Source organism: Rhamphochromis longiceps, linkage group LG7, assembly GCF_057381845.1.
Source record: "Rhamphochromis longiceps isolate RC_006_pf linkage group LG7, R_longiceps_female_GT1.1, whole genome shotgun sequence".
NCBI classification, from domain to species: domain Eukaryota; kingdom Metazoa; phylum Chordata; class Actinopteri; order Cichliformes; family Cichlidae; genus Rhamphochromis; species Rhamphochromis longiceps.
This window is the reverse complement of record NC_140563.1, coordinates 13529523-13548349: the sequence shown is the minus strand read 5'-3', so window position 1 is coordinate 13548349 and position 18827 is coordinate 13529523. Positions and strand designations below refer to the sequence as shown.

Below are 18827 nucleotides of genomic sequence, written 5' to 3'. Positions count from 1 at the left end.
TTCTTTGTTTGTTTGTTTGTTTGCTTTTGTTGTTGTTTAATAAAATCGGAATGATAGTTAAATCCAGAAAAATCCACCAATTTGTATAGTTTCACATGTTTTATTAATTCCACTTACATAAAATTATATCAAAAAATCTTAAAAGGTCACGTTTTTTTGTTTTGTTTTACAACATAGTTCACAAAAAATCTCACTTTACATATCAAATTACAAGACAGTGAAGCCGACAGACGCTCACTGCGCCCATTTGTTAGGACTTCATTGGAAAATTGATTTAAAAAAAAAATAAAGAAAATTCACGTGGCTTTACATCACAAGTAGACAGTCACATCTAAAAGTCCTATATAGACTACACTATTAGAAAACCGCACAAGGAGTGACATGCCATGGACACGTTCACCGTAAAAAGCGAGAGTACAGCAAGCACCCGTCGATTAAGAGGTTAAAGTCGCACATTTTTAAAGCCTTACGTTACACGTGGAACAACATGTTGTTGGTAAATAACCTGGAATTTCCCGTCAAGCACATCGTCACCTCTGAAAGCTCAGTTTCCCGTTTTTGGACGCACAGGACAGCGCGCAGGGCGCCGCTGTGCGCGCTGTCAGGTGCAACAGCGCCAAGCGCAAATATCATTTCATCAAACACATTAATCCCAATCTTTCTCTAGTTTCGTGGACAAGTTGAGTGGAGCCAGAGTGCCGACACCTGAGAAGATGTTAAATGGCCGTTATGAGATTTTAACAGCCTTGCACAGACACACGCGGCTCAGTGAGAGAATCTTGTCCCTGATGTCAGTTTATTTACAATGACTTCATAGAAAATCCTGTTTTTTGTTGTTTTTGCTTGTTTAAAACGCAGCGAAACGGTGGGTAAAATTTTGTGCACTTTTTTTCTCCTTTTTTTTTTTGCTGCCTCGAATTACGCGCATTTCTCCAAGTCTCGCCTTCGCGAAATTTGCTCCCATATGCCCGTTCGCGTACGTCCCACAGATGGGGTAAACGTTGGTGCTTTCCCGTCGGTTTTGAGGTCCGATAAAAGATATAAATCTGTGCTCGGTTTGTAAACGTGAGTTACTCGTTTTAACCTTACGGAAACTACAAATGTCACATGAATTCAATCACAATCGCGGTGATTGAAGGAGTATTGAGGTAAAAAAGTTAATGATCCCTTTTTTTTAAAGACAAAAATCACACGGCATCGTTTTTTTCACGTGAAGTAATGATGTGTGTGTTACCTGCTTGAATATAGGCTACTTGAAAGCAAAATATTTTACAATATACTCGCAGACGTCAGCGGAGCTCAGCGGCTTGGCTGCTTGTAGTTGCCGTTGATTTCCTCGGAGATGTTGACGGCCTCTGCTCCCAGCGGTAACCTGTCACTGTACTCCGAGCCAACTTCAAACTCCTCCTGGTTGGTCTTGGATGATGATCCGGGGATGGACTCGGTCACCACGCTCCCCTCAGCCTCTTCCTCTCCTTCTCGTTCCTCTCCGTCAACCTCCCCCTCGCCTAACTCGCTGGTTTTCTCTGACTCCACGAAAGATGGCCTGTGATCAAAATCTTTTGTCATTTGCTTCTCCATCTGATCTGGATTCTGAGCTTTCATGATCAGCTTGTAGGTTTTTCCTTGATATTTGTATAGCAAATGACAGCAGGTGGCTCCCAGCAAGGGGACAGTGGCCAGACCCAATAGGAAAATGCTGACAACCACAATTATGAGCAGGGAGGGGATCTTCTTTCTAGTTGTGAAGACTACTTGGACTTGGCAGTCCTTCCCCCCATAGGTGAGACAAAGTGTGTAATTGGTGCCAGGCTGTAAATTATGGAAGCGGTAGGAATTAATTCCCTCCTCTATATTGGACCACTGAACCATGGAGTGTCCGTTTCCAGTATTTACACAGAGGTAGAGCATGTCCAGAGTGGTCTTGCTAGATGAGGACTGGTACAGACCCAAAGGTTCCTTATTCACTGTTTCCTGGTTTTCAGTTTGACTTAGATGAAGATTAGATTTGCTTTTGGCAAGCTGCAGTGGATTCAGCTGCACTTTGGCCTCCGTCTCTGACACTTCTAATGCAATAACACCAAAGTCAAAGGTGTACTGCTTCAGGTCTTCCAGGCTCATGTTGAAGGCATGGTTGGAGATGTATTCACTGCTTTCTCTAACACCGCACTTGCCTGTGAATGTGTGTGTCTTAGGAACAACACCGGTCTGCTCTGTTTCATCGTGTTTGTCTTTTGACGTTTCGGGACTTTCCTTTGTCTTCTCATCAAGCTTTGTCCAGTTGACCACATTATTTTTGGAGGGCTTGTTGGGGTCTGCAGGCTTTTTACCAGACGGACGGCTCTTGTCCACTGTTGAATCGATGACTGTGTTGCTGGCTTCCTTTTGGGTGCCTGCCAGAGCCACTTTAACGCTGCTCTCTGCTTTACCCAACTCGTTCACCGCAAAGCAGCTGTAATTCCCATCTTCCTTTTTACTCACACGGGGGATGATGAGAGTTCCATTTCTAAAAACAAGAAATCGATTGCTGGTTGTTTTATCATTAATTGGCACATCGTTTATTTCTCCAGTGGAGGGCAAGGGGAAAAGATAATTTTGATTTCCTGCAGTCACCTCCCAGGTGATCTGTGGCTTGGGGCTCCCTTTTGTCTCACAATTTAAGATCACCATAATACCTTCATACAGATCTGTGTTTTCTATGTTTGGCTGATATGTTATAGTGACAGCAGGGGGCTCACAGTCCAGTTTAGGAATGCTTGAAATCGTCGTACCCTTCAGATGTTCAGGGGCCTCGCACACAATTGAATTTGGCTCGGGGACAGAAATTTTAGTTGTCGTGATCCAGTCCCTCAGCCACTGCAGACGGCAGGAGCAACTGAAGGGATTGCTAAAGATCTGCAGGTGAGACATAGCAGTGAGGGCGCTGAAAGTCCCCTCGACAATGGTGGTAAACCTGTTGTTGTTAATTCGAAGCGACCTCAGGTCTTTGAGCGTGGAAAAGGCATCCTTTGGGAGGTTCACCATTTCATTGTTGTTCATTTTGAGAAGCTGCAGGGCTGTGAGACCGCGCAGATCTTCCCATGGAAAGTTCACAATTTTGTTGTGGCTGATGTCAAAGTTGCGTAGCTGAACCAAAGGGGCCAAGGTGCCTCTCTCTATGGTGACTATTTCATTGTGGGCGAGCCACAGAGAGGTGGCCTGAGTGATATTAACAAAGCTTTTGCTTTTCAGGATTTGGATTTTATTGGCAGAAAGGCTCACGGTGGTAACATTGGAAGGGAGACCAACAGGGACCTCCAGCAGGTCTTTGTAAGCACAGTCAGCAAACTGATGGGAAAATTTATCCTGGCAGCTGCACTGCTCTGGACACGTCTGCACAATGCCAGTCATAACAGTCCACAAGGCAAGGAGCTGTAAGAACCTTCTTGCCATTTTCTGCACCTGCAAGCATCAATTAGCAGACATTAGCTACGATCAGACATTTATAAGAGCATTATCCATTAGAGCAATCACACCGACGGAAATGTACTGCGGATGCTTTTTTATCTCATATAGATTAAATGTGTTTCTCTGAATGCCTTAAAAACAGTTTCCTTTTATTTTCTTCGCTACACAGAACAACAATGTTTGACGAACAAGCGCACATATGCACATAAGTTGTGGGTCATATTTGATTTCAGATGCCCTCCTCTGAGCGCGTCTGCACAGGCAGGTCCGGGTAAACTGGCGCTGTCCGTGGTGATGAAACGGGCTCTCGTTAATGGGTTTTCTTTTAGTTATTCGAGAAGGTTTCACTCCCAAAAGCACTTAATGCTCAAATCAGATTTTTCCCGATCAATTTGCGGATTATTAAAGCATTCGTGCACAAACGCCTTTGTGACACAGACACAGAATTAATCCGCGGGTTGATTTCTAGACATTTTTGTATTTGTTTTAAAGTTTTGATCCGGATGCTGCTCCGTCTCTCTCTAATTTCATGCAGTAACTCCCGCATTAGCTTATTTTTCCGTCATCTTACCTGTCCAATGTTAACTTCAATTCCCGTGTCTTATAAATCACCCTCGGAGTTTACAGTCCACTTGAAACAAGTTTAATGTTTGAGAAAAGTCGAGTCCTCGGAGGTTTCGGATCCTTTCACATGCTTTGTGCAGACCTGAGCGCAGATGAAGGACGGTGGAGGGATCATTTTTCTCCCGGTGAGTCGCTGTTGCGGTCCGACGGCGCTTTTTTCTTCCTCTCCGGAGAGTGTGGGAGCCTCTGCGCGTCCCCGCCGCTGCGGCGCGAGAAAATGAACGTGAACGCGCAGCCTCTCCCAGCCCCTCTCCGTGTCTATTAAAGATACAGAAGCTGCTCTTGGAGGGGTCCTCCGCCCTCCAAGAAAATCCATAATTTAGGATCCGATGTTTAATTTATTACTCCGACCTAAGCCCATCTTTGACCTCATTCGCTTCACCTTCAACCCTTTGTCTTTAACTAAAGGACACAGGTAAACACAAAAGTAACAGTTTGCACACGAAGTGAAACATTTAAAGTGTTCTTGTGATTAGGAAAAAACTGCAAAGGCACTTATATTATCTAGTATTATCTTTAATAACAATGACAAATAAGGCTGGAGAGAAGGTGAATTCTGAGGAGTCCAGTGTATGGACAGGCTCTGCATAGAGCCACAGGATACCCGGATCATTTGATGGTGTTAGACTGCAGCTGCACCGCATCGTGAAACCTGCTTTAACTTTTTGTTTTTAATAAATATATCTGATTTAACGCAACAAATTTCGGGTAAATCTCAAATGAATTACTTTTAATTTTCGTAAACAAAAAAGCCAAATTCGTGCACATTTTATTTTGTTTGGCAGCTAGTCTCGTGTCTTATTTAAAAGGCTTCTGTGCACTAGTGACTTTCAGCCTATCGCTGTGTAAATAAACATTACATTATATAATCATTATAAGCGTTTGAGTCTTGCAAATTGGTGGTTGCGTTTAAGGAGAAGGGTTTCCTGCTCAGATGCCGCCATCTTCTGGTGGACTTCAGAGGTGTCAGACGTAAATAAAGCAATGCCCCTTTTTATTTTCAGGTTTCAAAGGTTTCAAAGTAATCCAGGCCTTAAACCTCAGGTTTGTTCTCGCTAGTAATAGCAAATCCATAAAAATAAAGCTTTTATGATAAAACTGAATAAAATATCGCTTCCTTGTCCTTAAAGTTACAGTTTAGTAGTGAATTTTACATAAAATAAATTATACATATAGAAAGTGTCTTTGAATAACAGAGATGCAGAAACGTGTGCATAAGCACAGAGCCATGGCTCAGTGTCAGAGTGTCTAATGAGTCTCACAGGCCTGAATGTGCGCTTGAAACCGTTAATAATTCTTAATAAACAGCCACCAAACAGCTTAAACGACAGGTTTCGTCGTTTAAGTGAATTTTAAATTAAAATTCACAATTCACTGTCATGAATTTGTCTTACCTTCGGTGTCTTGCTTCCACTACGATAAAATCGCACTTCCTGCATAGCTCTTACCTTACAGCTGTGTGTGTGCTTACATAAAACTTATCTTTCCCCTACTTCCCCTTTTCTATATACCGGAAAAATTCAACTTTCACAAATTATTATGTTGGCCAAAGTCTTAGCCGTGTCTCTAATAAAACTTGTGTAAATTCTGTTGTTGTTGTTGTTTTACAACGACAGTTTTGGTAAATGAGCTTCCAGAACTTTATCTGCAACTTTATTTCTTACAATTTAAGTTGAAAGTGTCTTTCTGACAGATGTCTTTCTTTATCACAGAGGCTTTTTCGTCATCATATAGAAAAACCGTTAAACATCTAACTTCTTTACACTGACAGAAAGGGGAGTTTTACTCGTCTGTATGTGGCCTGCCATGTAAAATGATTCTGACACCTCTGGTCTAATGCACAGATTGCAAAGACATACTAAACATTTATTTAGCAATAAGAAGAATATGAATATGAAATAACAATGGTAAGGAGGTCTGTGTACAGAAATGGTTAGGATTCCTAAACAGTTCATGTAATGAATGTCTGCACTTCAATCACATCTTGCTTGTTTGATTTAAATTCCACTGCCATGGTGGACAAAAGCAAAATTACAGAAACTGTATCACTGTCCAAATATTTGCAAACTGGAGCTTATCTAAGGAGGCAGAGTACCCCCTCAACACATGTACGGGCAATTTAGAATCATCAATTAGTCCAACTGTGCATGTCTTTGGACTGTGAAAGGAAGCAACAAAGGGCAAAAGACAACCTGCACAAACTTCACAGGAAAAGCTCAGCCTGTACTGCTATGAGGCAGAAGTGCTAATCACCACAAAGAGTTTAAATTCCCCAAAACCTCTTTTTAAAAAACAGGTCTGGGTAGTGTTCATTTTCCTATCCAGGTAATCACCTGGAGATTTATATTCTTCCCTCGACCCTGTCACGATTTGTTTAATTGTCAAGTCTCAATATAACTTGTCTTTTGGGTATCAATTTACTTTTTTTTTTAATTTTAGGTTTTGTTTTGTGTCAGAAAGTAAAATAGATTCTGATACGGAACTAACGTACTCTCTCTTCCCTTTCCTCCTTCTTGGCTGCCTGCTCGGCTGCCGTACAATTTCCTGCTGTATTCGTGATTCAAGTCCCTGCGGTAAACCATCTAGATTTCTATCTTCCTTATTTTCCAGATGTCTTTTTAAATGCTTTAAACATTTACTTTAACTGTTAAAATCTCACCAGCTCTTTGCTCTGAACCTGCTTCTGCTCCCTCTCTTCACACCACATTTTGTTTCACACCTAATGGAGTACATCCCCAAAGTATTTCCAAACGTGTGCACACTGTAAATTTGTACAGCCTTTCAGATCATTTTCAAACGTCGTCCAGAGTATGTTTATTTAGAAACTTCACAACGCTGTGTTGAGACTTCTCAAACAAAAGGCTTTTGGAAACAATGTGATTTAACTCAGTGTCACAAATCCTAATGTGGCCCTGGAGAGGAGTGATCATTTTAAGTGATTTATTTTAAGATTTAATTAAACACAGCAGTGGAAAATGTCCAGTACAAGCACAGCTACAAACAACTTTTTAAATTATACAGAATATGTAAATAAATAAATAAATAAACCCATCTACTTGTCCTACTAGGGATTAAGTTAGGAAACAAGAGGACACACAGATGTTCCCAGGTGTCACTACTACCCCCAGTGAGCATACTGGCTACCACCAATCCCATGAAGATGACAGAAGGACTAGGGTTTAAAATCACTAGGACAATATATTTAAAAAACAAAACAAAAATACAAACAAACCCTGGAGAACAAAAAATAAAAAAAATAATAAATTGAATGGTAATTTATTTTAAATTAAATTCAAGAAAAGTACAAACACTTAAAACATAAATGGATAATAATCTGCACTTGACTGGAATTTCAAAAGGAAAACAAAGAGCAATTCGAATCACTCACAGCATGAATATGCCTTCTCTTATACATAAACACACATGTCGAGTAGGCTAATTACCAAAACATTCAAGTACCCCACAGCTCAAGCAGCTACAGGTTTAGGATTTATGAGGAAGTACTGTACAAATAAAATCAAGCAATGGCTCATCTGGTACTTTGTTGTTTATTTTTTCCTGCTCTTTTTTTTTTAGGTTGTTTTGTCTTCTACTTCAAAGGGAAACCGCCACACCCAAGTTATCACGGAATCATCTGTCGTGACTCTCAGACCAAAAGAGAACGTTTTAATTTTCATGTAACACACCAGCACCTACTACAGCAAGTGCAAACAACTCAGAAGTGACAAAATCACAAACCATACCATAGTGCACATGCATACCTTGGAGGATTGCACTGAATCACCCTCCAAGGCCTATCACGCCACGCATGTCGCATTTCATTTGTTACCCAAGGAATTCACGCTATTCTGAGTAATGTCGACTCCCCGGGGACCTTGGAATTGCCATACACTACACTCTGAGATAATCATTTTCAGGGTGAAATGGGCATGCGAGTATTATTCTAAGCCTTGGCTTGTAGGGTCAGGTTAGCCATGGATTTGTGTTCAGTTCAGGGTAGGCGTTGAAGCGTGAACCGATGTCGGGTCTGTTGGATAACAGCGACCTCTGCTGGCAACGGATTGCAGTTACAGACAGGCGTTGTAAATTCATGTCAGGCAAAGTATCGTGCGTGCTTAGAAACTTTAAACAACATGACGCACATGTGAAAAGCTACATTTATGACATTTGCTTTCAGTTCTAAGAATTTCCTTAATCGGAATTTGTGTTTGTTTTCCAATAATTTCCTTCCTGAAGTCTTCCTGTGAGAAGAAGGACAGGAAAACTTGGGAGCCGAGGTCCTGAATAAAGATTTACTCTTATCAGAACAGAACAGAAACCAAAAACATGTTTGTTAGTCACCATATCTGTGACCTCAGACACCAATGCAGCACCAGCTTAGTCCTGTGATACCGTAAGTGTTTCTTAACATAGTCCTAAAGTAAAGCCTATCAGTGATGCTTAGCTGTAAGTCCTCTATAACACCACTTGACACATTTCTACAACTTGATGAGTGACTCAGAAAAGAACCCAGACATAAACAAAACATGAGTGCATGCAGATGGTTTACCAAAGGACAAACCTAGTTGTTAGATCAGGGATTATGTAAATTCTGTTTTAAGCCACAGATTTAGTAAGCTTCATTATAATTATAGTAGCCTAAGACAGACAGAACAACATATGAACCATAAACAGTGGAAAGTACCATCTCCTTCTACAGTGTTAAATATTTGTGTAGACACTGCAGATCAAAACAGTTAAAACCATGTGGCTGTAAATCAGAGCCCACAACAACATAGTGTGTCAGTGGCTGAAAGGGCGTGTTTTCCTAGAATGAAACTGCAACAACAGGGTTTGGTCAGCAGAGTGTGGCCAAAAGACTGAGACCACTACTGTGAGAGCCAAGTTCAGAGTCAAGTGTTACACTATAATGGATAATGGATGCTGTGTTATCTCATATTTGGAGACAGGATGAGAGAAGCATAAACAACACTAGGTTTCCATGGAGTTTCTGGACTTCAATTAGTTAATCTGAAAGAAAATCTTACAACCTTATCGGACTCCACCCAAATTCCCATTTGTTTTTGTCTATGCACATACACTGTAGTGCCCCCCTTCCCCCAAAAAAATCTCTTTACATAAGCAGGATGTACTCTGTGCAGTCATTAAGAACGCTGAGACTAGATCTAGGTAAAAGACAGCTTAAGCTCAAGATCCTTGCTTTGTCATCTGCCCTCTTGTCATGCTGAAAGTTATTTACTGAGTACTCTGGCTGATTAAAACACAGCCTGCTAAGATTAAATAATAATATCTTACCTAATAGGATGACTCCTAGTGAACAGTAAATTGTCACACTCTTTTTATGATGAAGAAATCATTACAAGACATTAGCAGGTTTTCTTATCTCTTTAAATATTTTGTGAATAATGAAATAAATAATACTTTTCATATAAAAAAAACCTTTTTTTTTTAAACATTCGGGATTAAATAATTTAATACCGTACCAAAATACATGTGTGTAAGGCAACATGATGACACAAGCTGTAAAGAGACATTATGTTAAATTCATAGAATTAAAGCAACACAAGGCACAGCTTACTACATTCTGGTGTAAATAAAGTTTTAAGTGGTTTATTAGCTACATTATTGCTCTATAACACTCTTTATCAAGGGACTAAAGCAATAATTCAGGTAAGGAATCTGACTCCATCTCAGGCTACTGAGGCCAACTCTGTGTTCTTTAGAGGTTTTCTCTACAAGGTGATTGCAATAATTCATTTTAACAAAATATTATGTGCACAATATTATGGGGGCAGCAGCACTTGCTTAGGCTGCTGCCCCCGCGACCCGGCCTCGGATAAAGTGGATGAAGATGGATGGATTATGTGCACTATTTTATTTGTATTATAGTATAGGTCATGAAAAAATGAAAAAAAGAAAAGTGCTATCAGTGCTATAATACTGTGTACAAAAATAAGATTTTTTTTTTCCCTTATGGAGGTACTCCATCTTTAACATCCTTTCCAGTATAATAATACGCCTCCTCTGCACTTCCCCAAACCGTCTCAGCCGAGCTGTCCATCTGATCGACTCATTTCTAATCCCAACAAAACAAAATCCCTACCACCTCCAGCTCGGCCTCCTGTCTTTTTTGTCACTGCCGCCGTCTTCAAACCGTACATCATAACAGGTCTCACTGCCATCTTGTAAACTTTCCCTTTCACTCTCGCTGTTATCCTTCTGTCACAAATCACCCCGACAATCGCTTCCATCCGCTCCACACTACATGCACTTGCTTCTTCTTCTCGTTTATGCATTACCCCTGCTGTGGATGAGCAATGCCAACTCATCCACCTTCACTATCCCTACTCTGCGCCGCGTCAGGAAAACACATACCCAATTTCAGTGAGTATGTGTTAAAAATTATAACACTACAAATAGGCCAACTTTTTGCATGTTTTGGAGTATTTTTGACATAACTGCTTTTAAATACTGAGAGAAGCCATTTCCCAATATGCAAAGCCAAATATTTTCATTGTGCATTTTTAAGATACCTTTCTGAGCACTGAGGCAAAAAGAAGGTGGAGACACATTCCTAAATTATCGGGTCAGCAGCGCAATGTCAAAACAGATAATTTACATTTTTTGGTTCTATATGGACCAGAGTGGAAAGAGCTCTCTTCCCTTCAGTTTGTATAAGACTTACAATTAAGCAGACTTACTGTTTAAAGATTGTCTGTGGCCCTTTGACTGGAAGCTTTCCCACTTACACTCATAGTTTAATAGTGTTGTTGACTTGAGATATACATTCATGTAAAGAGGAATTACCTCTGATTACTTTCTGTGCCTTCCATTTCATTGATTGTGTTAAAAGGAAGAAAGGTACTCAGCTAAAGTGTTTTATGTAAGATGCTCCGATGTTTTCAATCACCATTGGAGACCATTCAAGCTGTGCACTGCTGACCGGTTGTACTGCTTTCTTTTTTCTTTCTTTCCCCTTCCTGTTCAAGCCCCTCTTTGAAACAATAAAGGTTTTTCACAGCAGAAATGTTTCTGTGTTAGGTTCCGCTAAAGGCTTGACATGGATTTCCGTTAGTGCTGCATGAGTACAGAGGGCCTGACATTTTGACACTGCAAATTAAAAGTAGCGAGTAACAGAGAGTCAGTTCAAAAAGAAATTATTGCTACAAGCAGCGTGATCCATGTCATCTCTGGAATAAGAGCTGGTGCAGCGTTCCAGTTGTCAGGTGTATTGCTTTTTGAGCACTTTTTTGGGTCTTGGTTCTCTATGAGCTCGTATGTTCCCACCACTTTGATGTAGTCTTTCTCTTCTGAAATACATCTGTACGTGCCATACTTCTCCTGTGACATGGAAGGAATGAGGTGCAGACAGTTGGTAAGCATCTGCAAACAAGGACTCTTTTGGCCTTTTTGCTCCCATGTATACTCAGCGTGGTAGGAGTCTATGGGACAGGACAGATAGAAAGGCACACCCTGGGGGACTGAATGAACTGTCCTCAAATGCACTGATGATAGTGGAGGTATCTCACGTTTGGTCCGGTTTCTTGGCTCTTGGAGAAAAGAAAGAAAGGGGGGAAAAGGGAAAGAGAGCGATCAGAGAGATCAGACTAAATTTGTTCCTGGAGTCTACAGCAAGATGAATAAATGTCTCATCATTAGCTACCTTTAACTGTTAAACTGCATACGTTTGTTTTCCCATCCACGATATTCTGAATGCTCCCTCTGCAAAGACGAATAAAACACGTTTCAGTGAGTGATGTTTCTGCAAGATTTTTTCCCTCTTTGATTATCTGATTCATTTCTACAGCTGTTTCAGGTATTGTGCAAAACATAATAAAATGTGCCAGAGGGTCTTGGTAAGACTGCTGCTCGCACTTACGGGACAGTCGAGGTGCATCCATTGTTAGTCCAGGCACAGTATGGATCCCGGGCCAGAACACATTCTTCGCAAGACTTGCTGTACTCCTGACAACTCTGAAGGTTCACTGCAGTTATTCTCTCAGCAGACCCCACAATTAATGTTTTCTGAGCAAAGGAAGACAAAAATCTAAATTTACTTTAAACCTGAATGAAAAGATTTTCTTTTTGGGGAAATTGTAGACTCTATAGCCTGCTTATTGATAGATTTGGCTTTTCCTGGCGCAAGACAACTAATGCACACGAGGTGTTTGTCAGCTGAAAATAGCTGCATGTGAAGCACAAAAGCAATGACCTGACAGATAAAATGCGACGCTCTGCAAAAAGAAATAGCAACATCATGTTTCACTGAAGGTGGGCGTAGCTGAGAAAAACACTGATGCCAGAACGGCAAAGCACAGTGCTCTGCACTTAGTATGGCATTTTAAATGAACCCTACCTTTTTAGAGTCAAGCTTCATTGACTGTATGATTGAAGAGTTGGAGAGCTGCGTTTCAGATATGATAAAAGGTTCTGACCCAGACTCCAAGACTTTATGGATCTTCCCGGAATCTGTTGGAACAGGAATTTGATAGTGTTATTTTTTGCAAGTGATATATCTGGCTAGGTATTTTTAGCTTATTGTTCCTAACAGATATTACAGACAATGCATTCTTAAAATGTAAGACAATTGAAAGGCAGCGAAGGCACTAATGACAAAACAAGATCCCAAGGACCCTGTGCTGTTGAACAATGACATACCAGTAGCTAGAAGCAGAATGTTATAAAATCTTTGGTCTGCAGCCTGAACTCTGTCCACGACTATCTTGGTGTAGTTGTTGGTGCTTATATAAAAAGGATCTGAGTCAACCCAGTCGGCCATTTCTGAGTGATCCTTCACAATATTGACTGTGTGACGTGGCAAAGCCTTGCTGTTCGTGGAACACTGAAAAATAAATGCAAAAATAGTCTGTATACTGCATGAAAGGCAAAAAAAAAATAGTCCAAAAACAAAGCACAGACAAACTTTTCCACATCGTAAATTACAGGGGTGGTTTTATTTACAAAATATAGCAACATGAACAGAGAAAGGACCGCGGTCGGTGTCAGCCCCTTTTTGAAACTTGCATTATGGTTGTGCCACAATGAGGGGAAACTGCAAATACAAAGGGCCTTCATTTGTTCCATTTAATCTCAGTGGATGTCAAATAAATAACCACAGTCTCTATGATGGAAACAATGAATGTGATGAAACAGTCCATGCACACAGCTGTTTCCATGTCTTTCTTTTTTTTTTTTTAAACCACAGGTCGTACTCATGCACATGATATAGAATAAACTGCTTAGACTGCATGTGAGCAAAACGAAAGTAGAAATGTAAAAATAAAACAATTTAGAGGAAGTTGTCTGTAAATTCTGTTTCTGTAAAGTAACATAGCAACATAATAAAGTTCTTACCGTTCCTGGCCTTGGTGTGGGAAGGTTGTCGTTGTAGCCCTTGAATTTGGAGTTCTCAAATATATTTTCAATCATTTTTATTGTATAGATGCAGACTGCTGTAGAATTCCTAGAGTGGATATAAGAAAGAAAGATTGCCAGAGCGTTCATCATAGGTTTAAATCATCTGTGAATTTGTTATTGCCTCAGCTCATGGGAGTGGAAGAAGGGCAACTCCCTTGAAAATGAGGACAAACAGTTGACCAACAGTCTAACATCATGTGTTTTTGGAGCTACAGTCCTAAGATACAAGGAATGGAAAAGTCATGTTGCTAAAGCAATACTACCCATCTTGATGTTTTGCTTTTGATTGTGGTGTCACTGTCATGTTTGCATGTTGCTTAGATATTAAAAATGAAGCATCTAACCAGTTGCTCGTGAAGAGGGCATAGACCCTGGTGTCTTGCCAGTTGTCTGCGTGCATCACATAAACATCTTGGAGGCGGTTAAAATACAGCGACTCCTTTGGAATTCCACACACAAGACGGGCCTTGAGAAAAGATGTCCACATGTTCTGGAAGAATCGTTTTGATCCACCTTCATCCACCTGAAATATGATACCGACAGGAGGAAACTCATTAATTCTGCTTCGGCTGAAGGTTATTCGATACAGTTTCCATTACGTTGAGCTGTATTAGAAATGTGAAACGAGAACACCTGAACACTTTTAGGGCAAGTCTCGTTTTGCACAGATGTCAAGCGAGGATCCCGAAAACAACATTTTAGCAAAATGAAAGCTTTTCGCGCTGGTTAATGTAAAGTAGATGAAGTCCAATTTTTTGGTATTGGTGGTGGGTCAAAGGTTTGTTTGCTTTTGCTTTGTTGTGCAAATGAATATTTTCTTGTGATGGTTTTAAACTAACATGACTAATGCAACATCCTGATATAAGAGGAAATACTGGGTGAGCATAACTACTGCTTCCATAAAAACATAAAGCCTAACATCAACATCAAGCACCTCTGAGCTGACAGACTTTAGTATCTTGTTTCCTCTTTATGGAAAATTATGCAGATTATTACGGTAAAAGAAACATGGCAAACCATCACAAAACAATATTAGAATTATTCACAATTGCTGCCTTTAATTTAGATTCAGTACAGCAGGCGGTGGTAAGCTGAGTTTTTAAGATCATCTCACAGGTTTTGTGTTTTTTTTAAGCTGTGTCATTTTAGGCAACTGTACTGTTGATGTGTCCAAAAAAACAAAAAAAAACTGAACTGACTGACTCAACCTTCCCTGTGCTGTGCTATTATCACACCCTCTCACACATACTGAGCCAATAATGCCTCTCCTTTATTTTAATGGGCATGATCACATTTTGCCATTCATTATGAATATTGTTGTTCTAAAGCTTACAACATTATTACAACATTTTCCAACTGTGTGGCAAGTGAACTGAAACCCACTTCAAATTTGCTTCAAGTACTTTGGTATTGGACATACTCTGTCAGTGGCAGAGCCTTGTACTCATGCCAAACGCATTCGCAAAACTTTATCCAATTGTAGATCAAATTAGACTGAAGGCCAAGTTCAAAGGTGGGTGTGGTCCATCCTATGAGGACTGGGCACAAAGGGTCCCAGAATGAAGGGGCACAATCCACCTTCCAAAATGCTTGAAAAAGGTTTGCTTATGTAGTCACAGCAAGACTTTTGATTGTTCCTAATTCTTGAAAGTGAGATGAAGATGTTTTAGAGAATTTATCTGTACGCAAAGTTGAGTTTCATTGATGTTAGCTCAGCTTTTTTCACCATACCTTACAAACTCTGGCAATCCTAGATATCAGTGGGTCAGCCTCTCGGTTGTGGTCTGAGTTCTTCTCACGGAAAAAGACATAAATTTTCTCATTGTCTGGGTCGTCCTTCCGCTGCACCCATGACGCAGAGACGAATGTGGGCTCTGTGAAAACATGATAAAAAGATTTAAAAAAAAAAAAAAAAAAAAAAGTGTTTACAGTGTAGCGCGAACTGAAAAACCCCCAAAACAAAACAGAAAGCCTGCCACATCAAACTTGAACCAAAGCATAATTACCCTACAATGAGGTGAGGAGTGAACAAGACAAACTTTTAAGTCAAACATATTCTGATTATACGACACCAATGTATTAAATTACAGTAGTTTTCCTCCATTATAAAATAAGAGCAGGTATTTATTTACCTGAGACCCAGCTGTCATACATCCAGACATTAGTCCTGTGGCCAGCTTGTCTTCTGAACTGCAATGTACTTCCATCAGCATCCAAAGGTGCTGCTGCATACAGATCCCCTTCTAAAAATAGCCGATACACCAAATTGACAGGGGCAAAAATGTTGAATTTTTGAATAATCAGTTACATTAATCTGCACACTGATAATTAAAACCTTGAAAACATGGTAACTACAAAAGCGGCGCGTAACATACCTACTGTGAGCGATAGGGAGTTCTGTGTGTAGATAAATGGAGAGATTCCTGTCCCGTCACGACTATCGAATATTTCAAGAGACTGATTGTTCACTGAAGGGTGCTGCAGGGTCACAGAGAGTCAACAGAACACAGTGATATTACTTCAAGAGAACTGTGATGGGAAACCACAAAACACCAGACACCCAGCACCTAGCACCTTCATTAAATTATAGAGGGCGCCCAATTAAAGTTTAACAAGAAGCACCAGAGCTCCACTCCTTAATTGGCTTTTCTCTGCTGCTAGTTTATGGAAACTAGTTTAGTTTCCATTAACTTGTCACAGAAGTGCAGAAAGTCACACACTTTTAGTCTACGGTTTAACACATTTAACACTTTTTAGAATCACTCACAAGTTGCCAGCACTCTGGTTTCTGTCCGTTCGTCCCGCAGACAAACAGGTTGTTCTGAAACTTCTCAATGACAGTGATAACATTTTCACAGGGGTCCTATGACACAGAGAGAACTTTGTTATGGAAACCGATTCTATATTTCATTTTCACAATGCATTTATTAGCACATCTCTGATCATTCTGTAATCACCGACCTCTTGGCATTCCTCTTGCCCCGTTGCATTCAGATGAAATTTCTGTCAACACATTGATTGTAGACAGATTAGCCATAACTTTAGCAACATTTCAAAAACATAAGAAGCATCTGAAACAATCACTAAGAAACTAATTACAACACTGTCTACTGAAATAGCTGTCTGATAGATTAATAAAAGGATAGACTAAAACCAGTTCCCTTAATTCAAATGTCTTCTTGATTCCCTTCAGCTTCTCTTCCCACAGCACGACATCCATTAGTGATATCAATGATAAGACCCATTTCTTCTCTTATGGTCAAGAATCATTTACTTATTAAAAATTTAACATTAAGATTAAAAAAAAAAAGTCATACTGAAATTTCTGGTTTATTACATGTTCTATTCTTAATGATTCTGTCGGTGCCATGAGCTCAGCACCTGGACCTCTTAATGAGCACTTTGAGGCTACAGTACAAGGTTTTGTATGGCAGACAGACGCTTATTAGGACTGTCACAACCATCTGTTGGTTTTAATGGCTACTGCTTAACCCCACAGGAATTGAGGAAAAAAAGAAACACCATCAACAACATAATAAGAAAACATAAATAAAGAACATCGTTAGTTTACGATTTGTTGCTCCAACCCACCTCTATGACGTGGAAGTCGTCCACATTGAGTTTCAATATAAAATCATTTCCTCCCAGGTACAGTTCATCTGAGCCCTCCTCATAGAACAACACACTGTGGTTCTGATTAATTTGGTATTCAAGCCCAACGCTTATATCTGGAGGGTGAAAAAGCATCTCATAATCACGCTTTAATCAGGAATTACGGCATTCTGCACTTACATCAAAACACGAGAAGATGAATCGGATTTGTCCTTGCAGTGTTTTTGACTAAAGTGAATAGGAAACACACACTAGAGCTTTCGTAATGTAATACTGCCACTGCGTCGATGTTAACGCAACCTACCTTTGCTTAGAAGTCGAGGAGTATTTTTGGACCCGAGAGTCGGTGTATCCTTCAAACCAGCAGAAAGAGCTGGCTGTAAATGCCCGACAAGCCAAAATAAAGAGAAAAGAAAACGCTTCATATTGCGCCTTAGCTGCTGAGCTGCACTACAATCCCTTTGCACCCTCAAAATCAATCTGCTCTACTCGCTCCATCCTCTTGACTATAAAAGCCTCGTGGGCGTGGCATGCTGTTCTGCCTTATATAAAACACAAGTCTTAGAAATATATGGATTGTTTCTTGTGTTAATTTAATATAAACATTTCTTCTTTATTCGTGGGGTTTGCGTCACCTATCATATTAAAAACCTCGTATAGATGACGTTATTTATTGCACTGGGCTGAGCCTGTAGCCCGAAAAAAAAAGTCGATTGGATAGTGATAGTCTTATACTGCAAGATCAGACTGACTGTAATCCTTTTAACACCGACTGCTTCACTATTAAATCCTTTCGTAAATCGACCTTACTGGAAGCGAAATTCTGGACACCCTTTAGGTCCATTGTTTTAAATGAACCTTCTTCCTCGTTACAAGATAAATAATGTCGAGGAAAAAATCTATCACCAAAAGTCATTTATTTATATCACGTTTGAATGAAGTTTCTACGAGGATTACAGGTCTGTGGCATTGTAAATGCTGTTCAGGTAGTTTACCTGCAAGCAGCTCCCCTGCTTTGAAGCACAGTCAGCTACGCGGGTCTAATGGCGTTCTCACGAGATCAAGATGTGAGATATGTTAACAACTTCTTTTTTATGGAGAAAGGAGAAAAATTGCCACAAACAGAACACCAATGCGTTCCCAGGCCAGCCGAGAGATATAATATGGAACACCTCACCAAGGAGGCGCCCAGGAGTACGATTGACTCGCAGGGGTTAGAAGTTCATAGGTCACGATGCAGGGTCTCACACTACATGGCCCGATGCTCTGATGCGACCCGAGTGCTCACACTGTGCCTCCATAAAATGAAGGTTATAACAGAAATTCTGTCGCTCGCTCTCCCTCTCTGTCTTTCACTCACACAGACACGCACACCACCACCATCAACTTTGCTAAATTGCTAATGAAAAACATTGATCAGGCAGCTGTGATTGAGCAGTAGTGTAAATCCAACTATTTTCACGGTTGTTGTGGTCGTGATAATTTTGTGAGGCCACACCGAAAAGGCTCGGATGAGCTTTCCAAAGTTCTACTAATTGTGCCTCCATCGCTTGTGTCCAGATCACACGCTACACTGCTGTGCTGCGCCGTCTTTTTCGCTGACATTTGTGTTTGCGCGTGCGCAGTGTGAGCGGCTGCGGTGACACCCTCACGACGGTCGCGAGGATTTCAAACCCTCGCGACCAAGCGATTGATGGTCGTGAGGTGTTAATCGCCTCTCGTTACCC

At 40.5% G+C, this 18827-nt stretch overlaps 2 protein-coding genes across 2 annotated transcripts; both read right to left on the bottom strand.

Annotated features, from left to right (window-relative positions):
* Nucleotides 1-278: 278 nt before the first annotated feature.
* islr2 (immunoglobulin superfamily containing leucine-rich repeat 2) lies at nucleotides 279-4323 on the bottom strand. The gene is made up of 2 exons (XM_085412271.1): nucleotides 4019-4323; nucleotides 279-3441 (listed from the first exon to the last, which is right to left on the bottom strand). Exon 2 carries the CDS (start codon nucleotides 3430-3432, stop codon nucleotides 1300-1302), a length of 2133 nt encoding a protein of 710 aa, XP_085268397.1. The 5' UTR covers nucleotides 3433-3441; nucleotides 4019-4323; the 3' UTR covers nucleotides 279-1299.
* A 5557-nt stretch (nucleotides 4324-9880) lies between these two features.
* On the bottom strand, nucleotides 9881-18084 carry sema7a (semaphorin 7A (JohnMiltonHagen blood group)). Its single transcript, XM_085412270.1, has 14 exons — nucleotides 17405-18084; nucleotides 17080-17216; nucleotides 16450-16491; nucleotides 16256-16351; nucleotides 15864-15966; nucleotides 15621-15731; nucleotides 15220-15362; nucleotides 13833-14011; nucleotides 13426-13534; nucleotides 12730-12913; nucleotides 12428-12540; nucleotides 11951-12096; nucleotides 11735-11793; nucleotides 9881-11621 (listed from the first exon to the last, which is right to left on the bottom strand). Exons 1-14 carry the CDS (start codon nucleotides 17523-17525, stop codon nucleotides 11218-11220), a joined length of 1947 nt encoding a protein of 648 aa, XP_085268396.1. The 5' UTR covers nucleotides 17526-18084; the 3' UTR covers nucleotides 9881-11217.
* Nucleotides 18085-18827: the final 743 nt, after the last annotated feature.

Coding starts and splice junctions, on each gene's coding strand:
- sema7a (XM_085412270.1), bottom strand. CDS start 17,525: ATGAAGCGTTTTCTTTTCTCTTTATTTTGGCTTGTCGGGCATTTACAG. Junction 15,732..15,863: donor CTCCCTATCGCTCACAGTAG/GTATGTTACGCG, acceptor GGCTATTTTTAG/AAGGGGATCTGTATGCAGCA. Junction 11,622..11,734: donor ATGCAGTTTAACAGTTAAAG/GTAGCTAATGAT, acceptor CTTTTCTCCAAG/AGCCAAGAAACCGGACCAAA.
- islr2 (XM_085412271.1), bottom strand. CDS start 3,432: ATGGCAAGAAGGTTCTTACAGCTCCTTGCCTTGTGGACTGTTATGACT.